Consider the following 16151-nt stretch of genomic DNA (forward strand, 5'->3'; position numbering starts at 1 on the left):
AAAAACAAACACAAACCAATAATCCACCCTCGCACAACACATTTAAAAGGGCAGCTAATGTTAATCAGCCGAAGGACTGTAAGAGGAAAGTTTTTGGCTGATGCCCAGAGGTATATAATGAAGGCATCAGCTGAACCTCCCTCGGGGGAGCATTCCAGAAACGGGAAGCCACTGCAGAAAAGGCCTGTTTTTGTGTTTCCGACCTCTTGTGGAAGAGGCACACAAAGAACTACCGGTACCTCAGAGGATGATCTCAGGGTCTCTGAATTATTGCAGTTCTGAGCCATTGAAGGAATTAACCTCAGTCTTTTAAGCAAATTTGTCTGGAAGGAAAGGTTGTTGAAATTAGGACCTATATTCAGGTGATGTCTTTAGGACTTGAATGTTGGATTGCTAATAGTTCAGAAGTTTGTATTTCAAACATTTTCTCTTGGCGCAGGAGATTATTATTATTGTTTATCAAATAGTGCAGACTAAGTACTGTAATTTAATTTTAACTCCTTTACTTACTTAGCTCCTTTTGTTCTCTTCCAAGAAACTACAGCCCTCTGCTGGAAAGAATCAGACGTGCACCAGGCTCAAGTATCTAGCTGTGGCGATGCATAAATGAAACCTTGCCACTCAGAGCCACACACAGAACAGTGGAGAGAGATCTGAAATCAGGTCTTCCACAGTCCCGCACCCATGGTAAAAGTGGCTGGGAATGGGGCCTGAATTAGAATAGCACCATGGCTTTACAGGTCAACAATTTCCTCCTGGTAAATTTTCTCAGACTCAATTCTCCTATAGATACAAAACTACTTCAGGTGCTCATATGGTGGCAATTCAGATCAGGAAACCAGCACAAGAGAGAGAGATGGAGGAATCTCCCACAGAATCATAGCCTTGATTTGATCCCAGCAAGGGAATCTGTGAAAGATGTGATCACAGATTTTCCAATGTCACATCTAGTTGAGACAAGAAGCCATTATTACCCCATATTTAAATCAAAACATGCAACATGTAATAAATGAAATTTATACCACCACCAGTCAGAAATACATAAGGCAGAGTGAAGCAGCTGCCTGAGGCAGCTGGTTTGGGGTGTTATGAAAGGGCAACAAATTGAGTAACAACAACAATTGTATTTGTACTACCAGGGAAGGGTGTTTGGTGGACCATAGAGATGCCACTAAAAAAATAAAAGAAAGTGTAGATCAAATAAGACTAAAGGTAGCCCTCCCTTGATCTAGAACAGGTACTATAACTTCAAGGCATCCATTCTATGCGAAGTTTTGATTTGGCAACCTCTATCTGAATACAATGTCCTAAAGAAATGCAAAAGAGATGTGGAAATGGATGAGGTTATGTTATGTTATGTCTCCTTTTTCATTTGAGATCTAGGGGCTAGCAGAACAAAAACTGTGATGATGACAAACCCTGAGGCATCGAGCATGGATATAATAACTCCAGACAACTGGAAACAACATTGTAAGCACATTTTGACTTAGTCAGATTTATCATATGCTTCATTTATTCATTTTGTGTGCTGTTCTGGTGGATTCACTCTCAATGACTTTTATGACTTTTGTCTCTTCCTTGATTGGCTAATCAGATTACAGATGTACCTTGGTTTTTTAACAGCTTGGCTCCCAAACAAATCGACTCCTGAACATCGCAAACCTGGCAGCAAGTGTTCCGGTTTGTTAAAGTTTTTTGGAAGCTGAACATCCGACATGGCTTCTGCTTGATTGCAGGAAGTTCCTGCAGCCAATCAAAGCCGTGTCTTGGTTTTCAGTTTCAGGAGTCGAACAGACTCCCAGAAAGGATTAAGTTCGAGAACCAAGGGACCACTGTAAATCCTTCATGGCCAAACCACCAAACAAGATTGTGATTTCTGGACATTTATTTACTAACCATAGCGAGGAAATCACTATCCTCTGTGTGATCCCCTTCTTTTAAATTCCACATCCCTTAGATATTTTCCTAATCCTGTATCCTGCTGTTGTGTATAGTTGTCTGTAGCAATTTATACCAATCTTTGATGCTGTCAGCCCAGAATGCTGTACAAAACAATTTCCAGGGAAGGAGGTATGTTTGTCTCTGTAGCAAAAACAACAGAGTCTTGTGGCACCTTAAAGACTAACAAATTTATTATGGCATAAGCTTTCGTGAACTACAATCTACTTCATCAGATGTATGAAGTTGCAAGTATGTATATATGTGATTATTGTGGGCAGGGGCAGTATTGTAAAAAGTGAGTTCAGAAGGAACTGAAAAGCAGAATTGGTGATAATTACGTATTTAGCAGTGGCCACTCACAAAAGTACAGTTGGGTTGATAATAGAGTACAGATATTCTGTCACTGGTGAGTCAATCAGCACATGCAATGATTTTAGTGGGTTGTTCTGATTACCACTGTATAATACCTAAAATATGTTTTGTATTTCATGATAAGTATATTTGTGCAGGAGCAGCTTGCCTGGAGAGGTAAAGCCGTAGCAATAGGTTACTGGAAGGGGTGACATAGTGGCAAGAGTTAGGGGCTACGGAAGACCTAGGTCAGTCACCTGATATCACAGTGACATCAGGTGACCTAAAGTTAAAAAAAACCAATTTGCATTATCAGCTTAAATTCAAGTAAGTTATGTAAAAGATAACTGCATTTACAGCAAGCCTTGCTATAAGTGGGACTTGCTGGAAGTGTTTCAGCACTTACAGAAAGTTCTCTTTGGACTGGGATCATCAGTACTATGGAGTTCCTGACTTTGTCCTCATAATAAGCCAAACCTGTGAGGTTGGTTAATTTGAGAGACAGGGAGTGTCCTAAGGTCAGCTCCATCAGCTTCATGGCTGAGCAGGGCTAGTAGTAGTAGTAATACTTATTTATCACATTTATACCCCACCTTTCCTCCAAGGAGCTCAAGGTGGCATACATGGTTTTATTCCTTATTCCTTATTATTTCATATGATTCTCACACCAACACTGTGAGTTAGTCTGAGCAACAGTGACCTGCCCAAGGCCACGCAGTAAATACTAGTATTATTAAAAGATTTTTTTAAAAAAATACCGTTTTTATTTTTATACTGTCTGTCATTTAAAGAAGAAATATCAAGGTGGTTCACAAACAAATAAAAGCCAACGGCAAAATTAAAAGAATTAAACCAATTATAGAAACACAGCTATATCCAACACACCAGCTACTACACTATGCTAGCTTTTACTAACAATTTCAAATGTTGCACGCATTGTTCTTTCTGTGATGATAATAAGGCCTTTGTGCATTCCAGCAGAACGGGACATTCTAAACGAATTACCAACACAGCCATTAACTGGACTGGGCTACACTCCAGTTCTGCAGAGAACAATGGAGGAAGATATGAAGAGTCTCTCTCTCTCTTTCTTTTCCAATCCAAAGCTTCCTCTCAAGCCATGGTTGCTGGTGCTGTGGGCGTTCCTTTATAGAGGGGAAGGTAGTGAGGGTTTGCGATGCTTTCCATCCTTTGTGGGAAATACCCTATTTGATCTTCCTGAAAACTGTATTGGCTCCACCAGTGCTATTATGACAAAGAGTTTTGTGGCATCTTAAGGACTAACACATGTAAGGACTAAGCCTTCAGGGACTACAGTCCACTGCATCAGATGCATGAAGTGTAATTCTATATTGAAAGGGATCAACACACATGGTTGAAGTGGGGAATGGAGAGGTCAGATAATCAAAATGCAAAAAGGACAGGGAGAATTACATAATACAGAGCTGTAGGGGGGGCAGCCAGCTGGGTTTTTTACCCTGGTTGAAGCCTCCAGAGGGGTGCCGTTGAGGCTGTGCGTGCATGCATACCAAACTGGGTCTTTGACCGGGGTGAAATAAAGCCTAGTTTTGCCCCTGGATAATAGCAAAATGGTTGCAGTGGCAATTGACAAGGCAGTGTGGGTGACAACACAAACACCTTAAAATTGGTAAGTTAATTATCTCTGTGTGCACACTATAATATACATTTTTCCCCTCAAAGAATTCTGTAGTGGGCTAAGGGTGCTGGGAATTGTAACTCTATGTGAGGGATACACTTCAGGTTGCCATATTTCAAAATTCCTAACACCTGCAAAGTTGATGAACTTTTTTAAGGAAACCATATAAAATTGTTCAGCTTTTGGGGGGAAACCTCCCCCCAAAATAGTGATTTTAAAGGTTTTGTGCTACTTTTTCCATCATACATCCAGATTTTCCATGACATTTTGCCGATTTTTACACCCAAAAACCAGGACATGTCAGGAATTTCCTAACATATGGCAAACTGAGATGTGCCAGGAGGTGCCCATGAAGGTGCTGCCTCGGGAGCTTCTGCTGCCTGAGGTAGCTACTTCCCACCACTTCATGGGTGGGCTGGCCTTGACTGAGGCCATTATGGGCAAGCACACTGGTATCTGTTTAACTGTAAGCACACACAATTATTATTTTTTAGTAAGTTTATCAGTCTACCAGATTTGCACAAAACATCAGCTGTGTGTGTGTGTGTGTGTGTGTGTGTGTGTGTGCTGCTCCAAGCCAGGAAAGCAGAGATTCATGGGTATTTGTTTACATGTGCACATACAACTTCTGTGATCTACCACACTTAAACAAAAGAGCAGTCCAAAAATCAAAACAAGTGATGTCTCACTCCAACCTAGGCAAAGATTTAGAGTTGTTCAAATAAAAGTGCAGGCCTGGCCAGTGAGCAGGCTGAGCTGTGGGTCCTTGCCTGCCTTCCCTCAGAACTGACAGTTGTTAGTTCAGGAATCCTCAGATCTGGAAAGCTTAACAGCCTTAACGTGTAGCATAATAAAAAAATATGGAATTACGTTTTTGCGTACTTATCACATTTAGCATAAGTTGCATTTTACTTCCCTCTGACCTCAGTCCTTTCCTTTCGACAAACGAAGGTATAGCGGCAAGGAGGGGAGCAGAACTTAGGCTTGAGGGGTCTACATTGCTTTTTGGTAGGACCCGGAGATCCACCAATCAGACCCAGCTACTAACGATATACATACTGTACACTCAAATTCTTAACGCAGGCATTTGCATCTGAGCTCACCGTCCTTCCACACTCCCAGTCACCTTTACCGCCCGCCCGCTTTCTTCATTTCAGTAGGAAAAATCAGGGGAAAGGTATTTTACTGCTGCCATTATTAAATGATTGGGGAGTCATAAAACCTGGCTTATCTGCGGTAAGCTACCCAGAGATAAAGTCCTGATCTTCCGCCTGCACATCACGAGTCAACGCCGGGAGGAATCCAGCGGCGATTTGGCCGACGCCGTAGGGGCTTCCTTCCATTGGCTGCCTTAGGCAGCGGCATCCTCAGCCGCCGCCTTTTACGCCAGCAACCAATCAGCAGAAAGGCTTCTGCCCGCAGCAAAGATGGCCGAGGAGGAGGGCGGGGGAAGGAAAACAAACCCGTTCCATAGGCGCCGAGCCGCCGAATCATGGTAGCGGCGGCACTTCCGCCCGGCTCGAAGTCACGTGCCTGCTGCTTGCCTAGGCTTTTCTGGCAGCTGACTTTGGTGGGAAGCCGCCGACAGACGGGCTGGGTTCGTCTTGGGAGCCCTGGTTTCGCGTTTGCTTTTGCCCTGGAGGGGAGCATGCAGACCCCGGAACCCGAAGAGGCGGAGGAAGAAGAGGACCGTACCCCGCTCCTGCTGCGAGAAACCCAGCCCACTGGCAAGGCGGGTGAGAGCAGCGGCTGGAGGGACCGCTTGCCCCCCAGCGCACACCTCAGTCGTGATCCTCCCGTCCTCTTTTTGTCTCCAGCAGCCAGTTCCCCTCGCTTTGAGGAGCTGTGGGGTGTAGGCGGGTTGGCGGGAGAGGGACATTTCTGTGGGGGCGCCTCCACCGTCTCCAGTATCCTGTGGAGAGGTGTCTTAACAGTCCCGGTCCTGTGTAGGTTTGCCAGTAGCTAGCAAACGCAGCATTGTCCCCCTTTATTCGGAAGGAAGTTCCATTTCGGTGCTGACTTCCCAGGACAGCCGTCTGTCGCCATGCGTATCACCGAGTATCACGGCGACCAGCTTCAAGAGGGGTGGTCGGCGACAGCAAACGCGGGGAGAGGTCTTGTGGCACCGTGAAAGCTAACGGGTTTATTATACTTTCCTGGGCTACGTTGCATTTGTGTGAACAGTTGCCTTCACTTGCCAGCTACACACATGCATACGCAGATGTCGAGGGAGAAACCTCAAAGTGTGGGTTCAAAGAGTTTATGAAGTGTTAAGGCAATTTACAACCACACAGTAGTAGTAATAATGCATACATCTGACTGAGTTGCCCTAGCCACTGTGGGCAGCTTCCACAAAATATAAAAACATAATGAAACATAAAGTTGTTTAACAACTATTTTTTTTAAACTACAGATAGTAGCCCAGAGCAGCGATCTTGAAATTGCAGACTGATTGTTGTGAATGATTGGGCAGGCTTATCATGTACAGTGGTACCTCGGGTTAAGAACTTAATTCGTTCCGGAGGTCCATTCTTAACATGAAACTGTTCTTAACCTGAAGCACCACTTTAGCTAATGGGACCTCCTGCTGCTGCCACGCCGCCGGAGCACGATTTCTGTTCTCATCCTGAAGCAAAGTTCTTAACCCGAGGTACTATTTCTGGATTAGCGGAGTCTGTAACCTGAAGCGTATGTAACCCGAGGTACCACTGTAGTTGTCATGACCTTTTGAGTCCACTGTTTACAATTTGCCCCCTTATTCCTTTGTGTGCGTACCAAATAAGGATAATGCTTAATACATCTGATGCGAACATAAGAAGTTGCATTATATCATATTGCCCAGTATTGTCTCCAAGGTTGTAGGTCTTCTCTTATCTGCTACTTGAGTTTTTAAGCTGGAGATGCCAGAGATTGAACTCAAGTTCTTCTGCAAGAATAGCTATTGACCCTCCCCTAAATGGGATCTAATCTACAAAATTTATGCTCCATTAAATCTGTTACGATGCTGTAATAATTTCTCTCAGTTAAGCACATAACTGCTGCCTGGGGCATGTATGTAAAGTACACTGCCTAGGAAGTAGTGCAGTTGAAGTCAGTGGGTCTTCATTCTTAAGATACATGTTTTAAATACAAGCACTTGCATGTTATAGATTTCCCATATAGAAGACACGTGTCTGCACACGTGAGAAACTTTTCTCTAGGTGCTGATGAACAGCATGGTCACACACAAGCATGGTTGTTGCTTCCTTATGCTTAAACCGTGCAGCAAAGCTCCACTGGTGGTGAAAAAATATTTTTAATAAATAAATGGATTGAGCACCATCCACACATGTGCAATTGTTGCGTGTGATGTCTTTCAGCATTGTTGGTTTGTAAATACTGGTGTGGTCCCTGATTAGATAGTGTGCATGCTATCAATGCAGGAATTTTGTTCTGATTGACACTAGAGCAAGGCTTGCAAGACAAAAGGCAGTAAGTCTTGTTTTGTTTTACTAAGTTGTTGCTCTTATCAGAGCATCCTAGGGATCGCTAGAAATAGAATGGTTTGGCCAGAAAACAAAATGTATTGGCATATCAGTTAAGTGTTGTGTAGGGACTAGTTTGGGACATGGGTGGCGCGGTCAGGGGTCCCTTTACCTTAGAGACTAGTTGCTATGGAGGATTGTTTACCTCTTATGCTGTATGACAAAACTAAGGGGAGTTTCAACTGTCAATAGTAATAAGGAATTAAAAGAAAAAAGTTTTAAAAAATCAAGGCTAACACAAGCACCTTGCATGAGCCTAAGAGACTCATTAAACTCCAGTGAGTATGTTTATATCGCTATGTGCATCATTTCCAGGTTTAACCATAGTAAATAAGGAAAAGAGAAGGGTTTGACTATTTGCAGAGCACTTAATTTACTGCAAATTGGAAAGCCAAAATTCTGTAACCCCAAAATGCCAAAATACACAATTTACTGTGAGTAGGGGGGAAATGCGGCCATGTAAACCATGCAAATACTTGGTCTGATCTATCATATTTTATTTAATTGATGCAAGTTATTCATTATCAGCAGAAGAAACTAAAATGCTACCATACTAGGTTGAATACTGTGACCCAATTACAAGACAGTGCAATAGCTGAGGTGACAAAGTGATGTCTCAATGAATATGAGCAAATATTTGGTAAGTGAAGAGGAAGAATGCTGCAAGTTGTTTTAGACTGAGCATAGTCCTATACATATCTCCTCAGAAGTAAGCCCCAGTGAACTCAATAGAACTTACTTCTGAGTAGACGTGTATCAGATTGTGTTGTTACCCTGGGCACTAAAAGTCCATACTAAGCTCTCTTAATGAATTGGGGGGGGGGGGGACTTTTTCAATGATGTAAGCAACCCCTGAAAAGCTAGGACTGGTTTCTGATCCAAAGAAAAGGGGGAGGTAAACGCTTTGCAAAAAAGTTGTATAAACATTTTAACAGGCACTTCCAAGGGGGGGTGAGGAAGAGAGACCATAAGCTGTGCAGCTACAAAGTATTGGGCAAGTCCTTATCTACATGGTTGCATTTCACTACAGGGCCAATGTGTTATATCAGAGCAGGGGTCGGCAACTTAAGGGCCTTGGGCCACAAGCGGCCCACGGGAGTCGTTTAACCGGCCCCCTAGCCGCCCACTTGGCGAGTCCCCACACGCTGCGTTAAAGCGGCACAGCACGGCATGGGGACTTGCTTTCGCGGCACTGAAAATAACATCTGCACAGTAGTAAAGCAGCAAAATAGTTTGCAAAAATAATTAAATAATAAAACATCAGATTGTAATAAATGTTCTGTCTTCTATAATCTCTTTTGCATTTTGCTTGAAAAATATAATTAGTGGAGCTCATTCCCACCTCCTCCAGTGGTGTATTTAGCAAACTGTGTCTGCTTGGTTCCTTCCTACCAGCCCATGGTGGGTACAAAGCACAAACCTTGGTTTAGCATTGCATACAAACTGGGGACCTTGGTTTGTTTTGCTCAAACCACTAAGCCAGGAACAAACTACCAAAACATGCAAATACTGCCGTTGTGTCTCTCCTGCTGGCCCAACTGAGCTCATGACTTATCCAAACTCACCCAGTCCATTCTTTGAGGAGCCAGGATTGGCCCTGGAACCAAGCCGAAAGCTCTGTCCCATAGATTAAACTTCCTCTTGATGTTTATTCATTTCTGACCAGCAGTATTTATCCTGAAAAATCACCTGGAACCTTAGCGCAAGTGCTGTTTGTACAGATCTATTTACATTGATTTGAAGAGAAGGACATGTTCCTAACGATAAAACTTAGAAAACAGTACATGCAGGTACGTGAACTAGCATCTTGAGAGACAGTATACATCCAGTTACTAGATGCAAGAGAATGGCCATATCTGCTTTGTTTAATTTATAGCTGCTTTGTTTAATTTATTAAACATTTTAAACAGATAAATAAACTGAAAATTAATTGGGCAGCAAAATTTAAATATATATTCTTTTCAATACAAATTCATATAAAATCTTGTTAAAAGAGGTATTCTTCCTTTTCTCACACAAGGGGGCTGGATGCTTCTTACAAGTTGATGCCTGCTAGGAAACACATGTGCATTCTTTTTTTAAAAAAAAGCCAAACAAACAATGTTGCTTCAGAAATTCTGCAAAATTTAGTTGATTGATCATTTAACTAAAACTCATATGATTTATTGATCAGGTTGCAACGTAGTTCCTAACCTGGCTTCCTGCCTTACCTCTGTGCTCCCAGAGACATCTGGATGGAAACAGAATGCTGGACTTTGATCCAATCAAACAAGATAGCTCTTAATCCCTTTCAGTCAGCTGCCTTTGTCCATTTCTGCTTGCCACTAGATGTTCACATTGGAAATCTTAAAATTGGTTTCCTTTTGCAGTTGCGTGGACTTGTGGCATAAGTTTTGTACAATTACATAAAATACCCCTTTAAAAAAAAAAAACCTAAACAGGACAATCTGTTATTAGACAAGGAAACAGCACACAAGAAAAAAATGTAGCAAAGTGATAAGGAAGCTATCCGTATAAATAAATAATTAAAAACCATTATTGCAAGGATCTGTGATCCCACCATATGTAGCTCAGTCACAGTGGTGTTCCTTTATCCTTCCATAAAACATCGGTTAAAAAAGGCAATTAAAAGCAAGATTACAGTCCTGTCCTTTCTGGCAATGGCTGATCATGTTGAAATTTGGGGTTGTGTGTTGCTCCCTGCCCAGCTCAGCATTGTAAATTTTACTTCCCCATGTTTGGTCGGAAGTTGTCAGAGATCATGTTGAAGACCCAAATACCGGTACTTGTCACAGTGTACATCCAGACCTGGTTTTTTTTTTATGGTGAGAGATTAAAGCAGCACACCTATTCCCCCTCCCTCCAAAAACCAAGGTGGTTTTCTCAGCAGCAAGGGATTTCCTATTCTTCTCCCCTACTCTGCATCTTGTAGAGACTTTGTACAGCCCTGTTTTCATTTGCAAGGGGGACAGGGAACAAGTAAAAGTTGGTTGAACGTGGTGTTTCATAAGCAGTAAACTTGCACTAACAGCTGAGAAAGGTAAATAAATGAATTTGATGTTAAACATTCAATTCAAAAATACTGTGTGTATAGTTAAGTAAGAAATCGAATGGCAATGACTGAAATACAGAATTTGGCATTTAGTGTTTACATGGCAGTGGGGTTAGAGAGAGGCTATTGACGGAAAGCAGTGTGATGTGACGTGAATGACAAAAGGCGGGTTGCTGAGGGAAGCAGAGCTGCAGAACAGGATATTCCACATCTACCAGGCAGAGGTTGATCTGGAAGAAAGCCAGAAGTGGTTTGTGAAAGCAACAATAGCTCAAGGTGGTCTTGCAGAAAGGCAGAAGACTAAGGATGTTATTAACACCAGTGAAGGCTCCTTTGCTGTTTAACGTTGGGTACTAGAACAGCAAGATAATAAACTTGCCATGCCACGTCTACTGTGCCTCATTTGCAGTAATAAATATTCAGGGCAACTTCCTCAAACTAAAAATGTTGCAGGAGCTTTCCGTTCAGATCATGGGAGCATTTCGATGATCCAGCACAACAGTAACTAGGAAATTAGAGGGAAATGTCTTCGAAAACAAGGTTGGTTGTGAAAGAAGTAGCTCCCGGGGGTGTTAATGGTAAGAATTTAATATTGTGCCTTGTGGACCTGAAGTTGTGTTGTGGCGTGTTATATTTTTTTAAAAGATGTTGGGGGGGGGAGAGAGAATCACACAGTCTTTTCCATAGTATAATAATCATGCAGCGAAGCAAATATGAGTAATATTTTTTGTATATTTAAAGTGAGATTTTGGTGTACATGTTGTGGTTTATTTGCATTTCATGACTGGAAAGTATATGCTAAGACATGTGGACATAATACTGGGTTGTGAGTTTTGTTTCCCCTTTAGGGTTGGATTTGGGGGAGTGGGCACTCTTGAGTAGCTGCCAGAATGCACACTTTGCTTTACATGTTTGTATGTATGTTGTATCCATGAGTGAGCATGTATTGAGCGCACTTCTCCTCTTGTCATTTGCTTGAGCGTCTTACCCCACTATTTTTATTCCTTTGTACTAGGGATATGGAAACTGTGGCCCTTTAGATGTTGTTGGCCATGTTGGCTGGGACTAATGGGAGTTGGAATCTAACAACAGCTGAGAATGGGGCACTGGTAGTCAATCCTCCTCCATATATGGTTTGCTCACCACAATTTATAAAAAAATATGGCATAATTACTTATGACACGCCTTCAGGCCATACCTGCAAGCTTTTGGGGGTCGGTCATTTGAGATTCCTTAGCAGAGCTAAGAAACTATTGTGGGTAATGCACCACTAAGTCATACTCAGAGTAGAGCCATAACTTTAGTAATTTATGGTCATTGGTTTCAGTGGGTCTACTCTGAGTATGACTTAGAGGGATATCGTTTTCTGTTTCTCAGGCACATTTTGTCATACCAGATGTGTCCAATAGCTTAGAGTTTCTTGGTAAAGGCTTGAAGTGCCCAATAAGGCTACATAAATAAATCAACCCTGTGATCTTATGAAAGATTACATCCCTTTAGCAAACGGTTAAAGTTCATGTTTATTCTAACTGAAATAATTGAACAATACATAAACATATACTCTCCTGCATGTGAATTAATAGATAAGCAATGATTATTGTAATTCAGCCTTTAACAAATTTGTGCCCTCCAGTTTTGGGGGGTTGATGGGAGTTAAAGTCTAAAATGGGTGGAGACCCTTGTGACGTGCAGGCCAGTCTTGGTCCACAAGGCCATTTCCCTGTCAGTGGGTGACATCTCCTGATGGGTGGTGTTCAAATTTGCTGGGGGCTGCTTCATCAGCACAACCCCTGCAGAGAACACACTGGTGAAGCAGACCCCTGCATAAAGCAGATTGGCCCATCAACTCGTGAGCAGAGTGTTTGATCTTGCTTGGTGCTGCTTCACCAACACTTACCTGGGGGAAATGCGCTGACCAAGCTGCCGTCCACCCAGGCCAAAATGTTTCCCCATCCCTGGGCTACAGTTTCAGGAGAGCACATCCACACCATGGAGTCAATGGATCAAGCCTGCTTCTCCATGAACTCTTGAGAATTGTAGTTCTGTGAGAGGGGTTAGGAGTCTCGTCACAATTCCCAGCACCTTTAACAAATTAGAGTTCCCAGGATTCTTTGGGCCAAACCATAACTGTTACAGTGGCAGAAAACAACATAAATGTATAGTGTGGATGTGACCTGACAACTCAACATTTTGTGGCTACTGAATATTCTCAGTCCACGCTGGATGGTTTTGGTGGTGTGTCCCGCAATTAGTCCATTGCCTGCATTTTGGCTTATGTGAGAATGAGTCTGGGGGCAAAGCCAAGAATTCTGGCCCTTCTGCCTTTGTTTCACTTAAAGATAGTTGCTAGCCAGAGTTGTGGGGATTTTTTTTTACATTAACACTTTTTAATGTGCATCACTTTTTCTTTTAGCACCAATATGCTGCTCTGCTCGCCTCAGCTTAGCGGTCTGGGCCTTCTTGGGATTCTTTCTCTTATATGCACTTCGTGTCAATTTAAGTGTTGCCCTGGTGGACATGGTAGAATCAAATGTAAGCTTGACCAAAAATACTTCTTCAAATGTGTGCAAAGAACATTCTTCTACCCCAGTTGTTCCTCGTAACACTACGGTAAGTTTTACCAGATCTACTTTTGAGAATGCGAACTGTCTTAAAGGGTATGTGTATTAAATTATTATCTCTTCAAGAATCGGCGGAATGCCAGTATTGGTGGGGGTGAATAAAGGGTTGTATCCAACTAAGTTCTACTTAGAGTAAACCAAATGGATGGTGTCCACAATGAGCCCACTCTACTAATTTCAAAGAGTATGACTAACAGTGGGCACAACCTAAATACTCTTGCAGTGTAATCTGAGGCATTTACTCAGAAGTAAATCCAGGTGATTTTTAATAGGTTTTACTCCCAGTTAGGTAGGTATAGGATTTCAGCCTCACCTTGGACTAAGCCTGATTTAGTAAGACCCATTGAAATCATACTCCTACATTCTGAATAAACATGCAAAGGATTGTGCAGAATATTAAATCAGCACCCCCTTGTGAAATTATCCAAGGGATCTTTAAAAGCAGTTATGCTCAGAGGACTATATCTTATCTCTCAGCATTCTTTTGCATGATCTGTGCCTTCAAATAGCCTTTGAAGTTCTTCCTATCACAGAGATTCTGCTCAGATGATGCCACTATTTTATCTGCATCAATCAATCTGAACTCTGATTCTTTACATAGGGTTGCTATACATCCGGAATTTCCCGGAAATTGCTGGGGTTTGGCCACTGGAATCGGTGTCTGTCTGGGCGGAAATCGCTATAATGTCCAGGCATGTGGCAACCCTTGTCAGAAGTGTAGGTTTTGGTGAATTTTCTTGAAAATAGCTTAAAAACATCTCTCCCCCCCCCCCCCGCAAGGCTCAACTTTTGTGTCCAGAATTTCACTTTTCAAAATACGGCTACCCTACCTTACAGTAATTCTTGTAGGGGTGTGTTTGTTTAAGGCAAGTAACATTCAGTCCTCATCAAATCCCTTTATAGATTTTTGCTGCCTCCATTCTGCTTCCAGATTCACATGTACACTGCAGAATCACTCCCTTCCTGTGTGATGTGATGGATGCTACTGTTCTGAAAATAAAAAGATAACACCCTGGAACCTAGGATAATGCCCTGACAACCCTAGAGAACTGCTGTCAGTCAGTGTAGACGATAATGACCTAGATAGACCAATGGTTTGACTTGTCTTAAGGTGGCTTCCAGTGTTCCACATAGTACAGGCCAACCTGGACTGCACCACAATAATGTAAATGAGGTAAATATGTCACCGATATGTGTGCAGTGTTGCTGGATGGGGAGCATGCAGTCCTTTGTTGTATCTTCCTGTGATGCAAGTGATGGGGTGGAAACCAGACCTTCATGTCTTTTTCTCCCCCTCCCTTTCAGGGGAAAAAGTATCCATGGGATGCAAATACTCAAGGCTGGATCCTTGGTTCCTTCTTCTATGGCTACATCATTACACAGGTTCCTGGTGGATATCTTGCCCGCCAGTTTGGCGGAAAGAAGCTGTTGGGGTTTGGCATCCTGGGCACTGCCATTTTCACCTTGTTCACACCTTTGGCAGCAGATTTGGGAGTCGGGTACCTCATAGCTGTCAGAGCGTTGGAAGGCCTGGGTGAGGTAATCTCTCCTTCTTCGCCCCCTTTAATTGTTGTTGTTGTTATTGTTGTTGTTAAGAGTTTCAAAACAATTACTTTGTAAGAACATTAACAATCGCCTGTAATGTTGATAAATTACATTAGGTCAGCCTTTTCCAGCTTGGCATCTTCCAGATGCTTCATGTCTTCAACTCCAGTCAATCCTAGCTCTAGCCGGGCAATGCCCAGATGTGAATGGAGTCCAAAACACCTGGAAGGCACCAAGTTGGGATCAACAGCTCCGCAGGGATCTGGTTGGGGACTTTGCAAATAGGGTGCTGGACTAGATGGGACCTTCGTCTGATCTAGCTGGGCTCTGCTCATGTTCTTAATAGCACTTTTCTCACTTGGGTTTTCCATTGCTGCCGCTTCAGTTATAGTTCCACTGGCTTCTTGCGTGCTCTTATATTTTCCCCCAGCAAATAGACAGATGGGCATGAATCTGAGAATTGAGGGTTCCTTTTCTCCTTCCCAGTTTTCCTTACACCCACCTTACAATGAACATGTCTTCTATGACTTCATTGTGAGGACGAGCATATTGTTAAGATCATAGAGCACCACATTAATGGGAAATGGTATATTAAGGGCTACGGGAGAAGCTGATATGAAAGGTATGTCGTTCCTCTGTGGCTGTGGAACTGATCAAATGGCATCTGCAGAGCTTGAATAGAGGGGAAGGAAGTAGGAAGTTGTGCCAGGATGGGTGGACCTGGCACTTAACTGAAATTTGTTATGTAAAATGTCTGCTGCATGCTTCCTTAAACAGTTGTGTATAAGCTGGGTTAAAAAATAAAATCAATTTTTGCACCAAAAACCTGAATCCTGCAACTGTATAAATTATGCAAGTTGAGCAGTTTTCCCTAATTTCTCTGACTATACATCATTTACTCTGCAATTTTTGTTGTTTTTATTTCTGTCCCATCATTGTGAGAGGCAAAGAACTTCATAGGACAGCTTCATTTAAAAGGGAGGAAATGCGGAAAAGAATATTTTCAGGAAGCTGAATTTTCCACCCATTGCCACATTCTGTGCTCTTGCAGAATTGCAACATAAATCCAGCCCTTCCCTTAGCTCCCTGGGTTTAATGTGATGCTTTAATATGCTTGTGACCTCTTTGAAACTTAATTGTTCATGAACATTTTTATTCAAAGTTCACATAGTTTTGATTAGATTTCTGGTTTAATTTAGGGGAGTCTGGTTGTTGTTTCTTAACCTGGTCTGTCTGCAGAATGAGGTCTCTTCCCTGCCATGCTGTCCGGCCTCCTTTGCATGTTGGCATTTAATAATCCAAACTGAGGGAAAACCACCACTTCAAAATATTTGTGCTGCTGTTTCTATGCAGAAACCAAAAGTTCAGCATAATTGTTATGTCCACAAAGCATATTCAGCTGAAGAATTGAGGCAGGCAAGGAATTAGTTCTGCTTAATTGCCCAGGAGCTATGTGCATT

The 16151-nt window shown here is 42.4% G+C and overlaps 1 protein-coding gene across 6 annotated transcripts in view; it reads left to right on the forward strand.

Moving 5' to 3' along the window:
- Positions 1–540: 540 nt before the first annotated feature.
- The window catches only part of SLC17A5 (solute carrier family 17 member 5), a 30278-nt gene continuing 14667 nt past the window's right edge, over positions 541–16151 (forward strand). For 2 of the 6 annotated variants that reach the window (XM_083431184.1, XM_083431186.1), the window contains exons 1-3: positions 5427–5736; positions 12939–13135; positions 14452–14685. In XM_083431184.1, the coding sequence (XP_083287310.1) occupies positions 5442–5736; positions 12939–13135; positions 14452–14685 (726 nt within the window). In that variant the 5' untranslated portion in view covers positions 5427–5441. Of the gene's footprint in view, positions 1471–5426; positions 5737–10486; positions 11104–12938; positions 13136–14451; positions 14686–16151 lie in introns of those variants that run through there. The other 4 variants (XM_083431185.1, XM_083431187.1, XM_083431188.1 and 1 more) reach the window with 3 other exon arrangements.

This window comes from Podarcis tiliguerta, assembly GCF_965153285.1.
Source record: "Podarcis tiliguerta genome assembly, chromosome: 3".
In the NCBI taxonomy this organism is placed as follows: Eukaryota; Metazoa; Chordata; class Lepidosauria; order Squamata; family Lacertidae; genus Podarcis; species Podarcis tiliguerta.